We start from the raw sequence: 5,457 nt of genomic DNA, 5'->3' as shown, positions 1-5,457 counted from the left end.
ACCAGTATGGTAATATCACAACACACCATGGTCCAGTATGGTAATATCACAACACACCTGAGTGATTGTGAGGTGATGGTGATATAGCAGTGATAACAATATAATACAGATAGTGTGATAGTGATACTGAGGTGATGATATGACAGTGATAGTGAGATGATGGTAATATAGCTGTGATAGTGAGGTGATATAGCAGTGATAGTATAGTGGTGATATAACAGTGACACTGAGGTGATTGTGATATGACAGAGTGATGGTGGGGAGATGGTGATATAGCAGTGATGGTGAGGTAGTGGTGCTGTAGCAGTAATATTGATATATCAGTACATGTAAGGAGGAAAAATATCAGTGAGGTGATAATGCAATGAAAGTGAAATGATATTGGTGTAGCAATGATAGTGTTATGTGATAGTGAACTATTGGTGATATAACAGTGACAACAGCTGTCATATGGTGACACCAACAATTTGTTACTCAACATGGTCAGTATATTTATTTATTTATTTATTTATTTATTTATTATATATATACAAGAAGGTACATTGGGTTTGTGAGAATACATTGGATAGTACAGTATTTACATTCTTGTAAAGCCACTAGTACGCACAGCGTTTCGGGCAGGTCCTTAATCTAGCAGATAATTTTAAGTAGGTAATTTCTATCAGAATTGATAAATGATAAAGACACATTACAAGAGAAAAATGAGATGAGAGATAAGTATATTAAATCACATTGTTATATTAAAGCTCTGATTGATTACATTGACAGCTTGATTAGTAATTTAAACAAGATTAATAGACCCCATACAGCAGATTGACAGCACATATAAGACAGCAATGATCACAATGGTAAAGATGTTCAGAATTGGGTACATAAAGATTGGGAGACTGGGTAGCAAAAGATACAGATAAACAAGATTTATAAACACCATACAACAGATTGGCAGCACATATAAGAAAACAGCAATGATCACAATGGTAAAGATGTTCAAATTGGGAACATAAAGGTTGGGAGATTGGGTAGCAATTGATAGAGTGCAATTTTAAGGCAAAAAGTGAAAAACTATGAAGATGAAATTAGGTACTTTTTAGTATTGATTTTGAATGATGTAAAAGTTGGACAGCTTTTCAATTCAGTAGGGAGTGAGTTCCATAAACTGGGTCCCTTTATTTGCATAGAAGTGTTTACACAGATTAAGTTTAACTCTGGGGATATCAAAGAGATATTTATTTCTGGTGTGGTGATAATGGGTCCTATTACATCTGTCCAGGAAGAGTTTCAGACAAGGATTTGCATTTAAGAACAGGGTTTTGTAAATGTAGTTGACACAAGAGAATTTGTGGAGTGAGATTATGTTTAGCATGTTTAGGGAGTTAAACAAGGGGGCTGTGTGTTGTCTGAAAGCAGAATTTGATATTATTCTGATAGCAGATTTTTGCTGGGTGATGATGGACTTGAGGTGGTTTGCAGTGGTTGAACCTCATGCACAGATACCATAGTTGAGATAGGGATAGATTAGTGCATAATATAGAGAGATGAGAGCAGAGTTAGGAACATAATATCTGATTTTGGAGAGTATACCAACTGTTTTAGAGACTTTCTTAGTTATGTGTTGTATGTGGGTACTGAAGTTGAGTCTCTTGTCTAGGAATATGCCAAGAAACTTTCCATCATTTTTATTGCTAATGTTTACATTGTCAATCTGAAGCTGAATTGCATTTGTAGATTTGCTTCCAAATAGGATGTAGTAGGTCTTTTCTATGTTAAGTGTTAGTTTGTTGGTTGACATCCATAAGTGGACTTTTTTTAGTTCATTATTAACAACATCATTTAGTGTATGTGGGTTGGGATTGGAGTAGATGAGGGTAGTATCATCAGCAAACAATATGACCCTAAGTGTAGGACCTGAGGTGATGGTGATATATAGAGGTGATAGTGAAGCTATAGTGATACAGCAATGATAGGTTACAGTACTGAGAAGATATAGCATTGATGGTGATACAGCCATGTTTGTCAGGTATATGATACCAAGGTGTTAAATACCAAAGATAGTGAAGTTATGACGATATAGTGATAAAAGTCTGTCCTTAAATTGCTTTGGCATCAAAGCACGCTGTCCATGGTGATGCAGGAGTGATGGTGATGGTGGTGGTACAGTGAACTAGAGTGGCAGCACAACACCACAGTAGTGATGGTGGTAGTACAGTGAACAAGAGTGGCAGCACAACACCACAGTATTGATGGTGATGGTACAGTGAACTAGAGTGGCAGCACAACACCACAGTAGTGATGGTGATGGTACAGTGAACTAGAGTGGCAGCACAACATCACAGTAGTGATGGTACAGTGAACTAGAGTGGCAGCACAACACCACAGTAGTGATGTGATGGTACAGTGAACAAGAGTGGCAGCACAACACCACAGTATTGATGGTGATGGTACAGTGAACTAGAGTGGCAGCACAACACCACAGTAGTGATGGTGGTGGTACAGTGAACTAGAGTGGCAGCACAACACCACAGTAGTGATGGTGGTGGTACAGTGAACTAGAGTGGCAGCACAACACCACAGTAGTGATGGTGATGGTACAGTGAACTAGAGTGGCAGCACAACACCATAGTAGTGAGGGGCCTCGTAGCCTGGTGGATAGCGCGCAGGACTCGTAATTCTGTGGCGCGGATTCGATTCCCGCACGAGGCAGAAACAAATGGGCAAATGTTTCTTTCACCCTGAATGCCCCTGTTACCTAGCAGTAAATAGGTACCTGGGAGTTAGTCAGCTGTCACGGGCTACTTCCTGGGGGTGGAGGCCTGGTCGAGGACCGGGCCGCGGGGACACTAAAGCCCCGAAATCATCTCAAGAGAACCTCAAGATAAGATGGTGGTGGTACAGTGAACTAGAGTGGCAGCACAACACCACAGTAGTGACGGTGATGGTACAGTGAACTAGAGTGTCAGCACAACACCACAGTAGTGATGGTGGTGGTACAGTGAACTAGAGTGGCAGCACAACATCACAGTAGTGATGGTGATGGTACAATGAACTAGAGTAGCAGCACAACACACAGTAGTGATGGTGGTGGTACAGTGAACTAGAGTGGCAGCACAACACCACAGTAGTGATGGTGGTGGTACAGTGAACTAGAGTGGCAGCACAACACCACAGTAGTGATGTGATGGTACAGTGAATAAGAGTGGCAGCACAACACCACAGTAGTGATGGTGATGGTACAGTGAACTAGAGTGGCAGCACAACACCACAGTCCACCACAGTCACCTCTGTAATGTCACTGTGGTTGACTGCTGCCCTCACCACATCCAGGCCGCTCACCACATCACCAAACACATCTGGCCACTGGCGACCATCCTGGCGGTCCCTGGTGGCGATGACGAACTGGGCACTCCTGGGACCCCCCAGCCCCCACCAGGACAACACAGCTCCTGCCTGGCCTGACTCCCGGTACTGCCCCTGGAGGTCAGGCAGCAGTGGGGCTCCTCCCTTACCATCATTAGTCTCGTAGTCTCCGCCCACCACACGCTCCCCCTGCCGACCCTTGTTCCACATCTGCAACAGTTTAGTGTTGCGGTAGGTGTGGCCCCGCTGGCCCGTACACAACAACACAAACTGTCTGGCCAGCGGAGTGTCAGGGATCAGCCGGATGGTGACCCGCCCTCTTGTTGACCCCGCCCACCCGAGGTCAAGGAACGCCAGGGTGCAGGAGGGCTCCAGCATGCCCACAACCTCACTCTCCTGCAGGAAATGAAATAAATCATGCTGACAACTGTATAACAAAATGTTATCATAACTCACTAAGTCAGTAATGTCAGTAAGACTAGTGGGTGTAATAAAGTAACCTGGAGGGTGTGGGCGTGGGCGGGCGTGGGCTGACGCAGGAGTGAGTAGAGGTACAGCTGTCCGTCTTGTAGAGTTATCCTGGCGGAGCGGCGGCCATCTTGGTCTTCCTGGACGGCCACCACCCGACCAGCCTGCACCAGCCTCTTGACGGGCTCCCTCATCCTGCGGAGGTCCTCAACCTGTGGACAGTGTCAGCCCCATTATCACCTGTGGTCAGTGTCAGCCCCATTATCACCTGTGGACAGTGTCAGCCCCATTATCACCTGTGGTCAGTGTCAGCCCCATTATCACCTGTGGACAGTGTCAGCCCCATTATCACCTGTGGTTAGTGTCAGCCCCATTATCACCTGTGGTCAGTGTCAGCCCCATTATCACCTGTGGTCAGTGTCAGCCTCATTATCCAGCCCCCCTTTACTGGCAGGCGATTGTTGCTGAACCTGTAGCTCCAGCCCCCCTCTACTGGCAGGGAATTGGTGCTGGACCTGTAGCTCCAGCCCCCCTCTACTGGCAGGGGGTTGGTGCAGGACCTGTAGCTCCAACCCCCTTTACTTGCAGGGGGGTGGTGATGGACCTGTAACTCCAGCCCCTCCCTCTACTGGCAGGGAGTTGGTTCTGGACCTGTAGCTCCAGCCCCCCTTCTACTGGCAGGGGGATGGTTCTGGACCTGTAGCTCCTGCCCCCTCTCTACTGGCAGGGGGTTGGAGTTGGACCTGTAGCTCCAGCCCCCTCTACTGGCAGGGGGTTGGTGCTGGACCTGTAGCTCCAGCCCCCCTCTACTGGCAGGGGTAAGGTGAGGTAATTATCAAAAGAAGGCACCAAACCGGGAAGGCTATGTAGCACCATCAAGGTAAGGTAATTATCAAAAGAAGGCACCAAACCGGGAAGGCTATGTAGCACCATCAAAGTGCAAAATAATCAGAAGGCGCTAAATATCACCAAGAATGCCAATACGATTACAAAAACGCATAAGGCGAACGATATCAAAAGTATCCGATAAACCTAGAATTCTATCGAGGGACAAGTGACCGCGAGGGACGGTCGGAAAGCAAGACACGCTCGTCCTGGAAGTCAGGACATTCAACAAGTATATGCACAACTGTAAGAGGGACAACGCAGTTCGGACAATAAGGAGCAGGGCGGCGCTCCATTAAGTGACTGTGGGTTAAGCGGGTATGACCAACCCGCAGCCGTACCAAAGCAGTTTCCCATCGCCGGCTACGGTGGTAGGAGGAAGGCCACGGGGACACACTATGTTTGAGAGTACGCAGCTTGTTACCAACCACAGAGGACCAACAACCCTGCCAACGGGCAAGAATGGAAGAATGAATAACAGGATAAAAGTCGGAATAAGGAATACTTTTACGGGAGATGGGACAAGAACGGATTGCTTCCTTAGCGGCAGCATCCGCACGCTCATTGAAAGAAACACCAATATGGTTGGGAACCCAGCAAAACTCTACTGATTTAAATTTACTAGAAATAAGAAACAGCAATGTTGAATCTCGATGACCATCGGATGGACAGGATTAAAGGACCCTAGAGCCATGAGGGCACTACGAGAATCAACTACAACCACAAAGGAGGAATGAGAAAGCAAGAAAC

The 5,457-nt window shown here is 46.2% G+C and overlaps 1 protein-coding gene across 1 annotated transcript; it reads right to left on the bottom strand.

Moving 5' to 3' along the window:
* Nucleotides 1-1,217: 1,217 nt before the first annotated feature.
* LOC138372092 (peptidyl-prolyl cis-trans isomerase-like) lies at nt 1,218-4,028 on the bottom strand. Its single transcript, XM_069337354.1, has 2 exons — nt 3,855-4,028; nt 1,218-3,750 (listed from the first exon to the last, which is right to left on the bottom strand). Exons 1-2 carry the CDS (start codon nt 4,014-4,016, stop codon nt 3,238-3,240), a joined length of 675 nt encoding a protein of 224 aa, XP_069193455.1. The 5' UTR covers nt 4,017-4,028; the 3' UTR covers nt 1,218-3,237.
* Between the last annotated feature and the right edge of the window lie 1,429 nt (nt 4,029-5,457).

The sequence above is a fragment of the Procambarus clarkii genome, chromosome 37 (assembly GCF_040958095.1).
Source record: "Procambarus clarkii isolate CNS0578487 chromosome 37, FALCON_Pclarkii_2.0, whole genome shotgun sequence".
Lineage (NCBI taxonomy): Eukaryota > Metazoa > Arthropoda > Malacostraca > Decapoda > Cambaridae > Procambarus > Procambarus clarkii.
The sequence above is the reverse complement of the archived record's forward strand: the minus strand, read 5'-3'. Positions and strand labels throughout refer to the sequence as shown.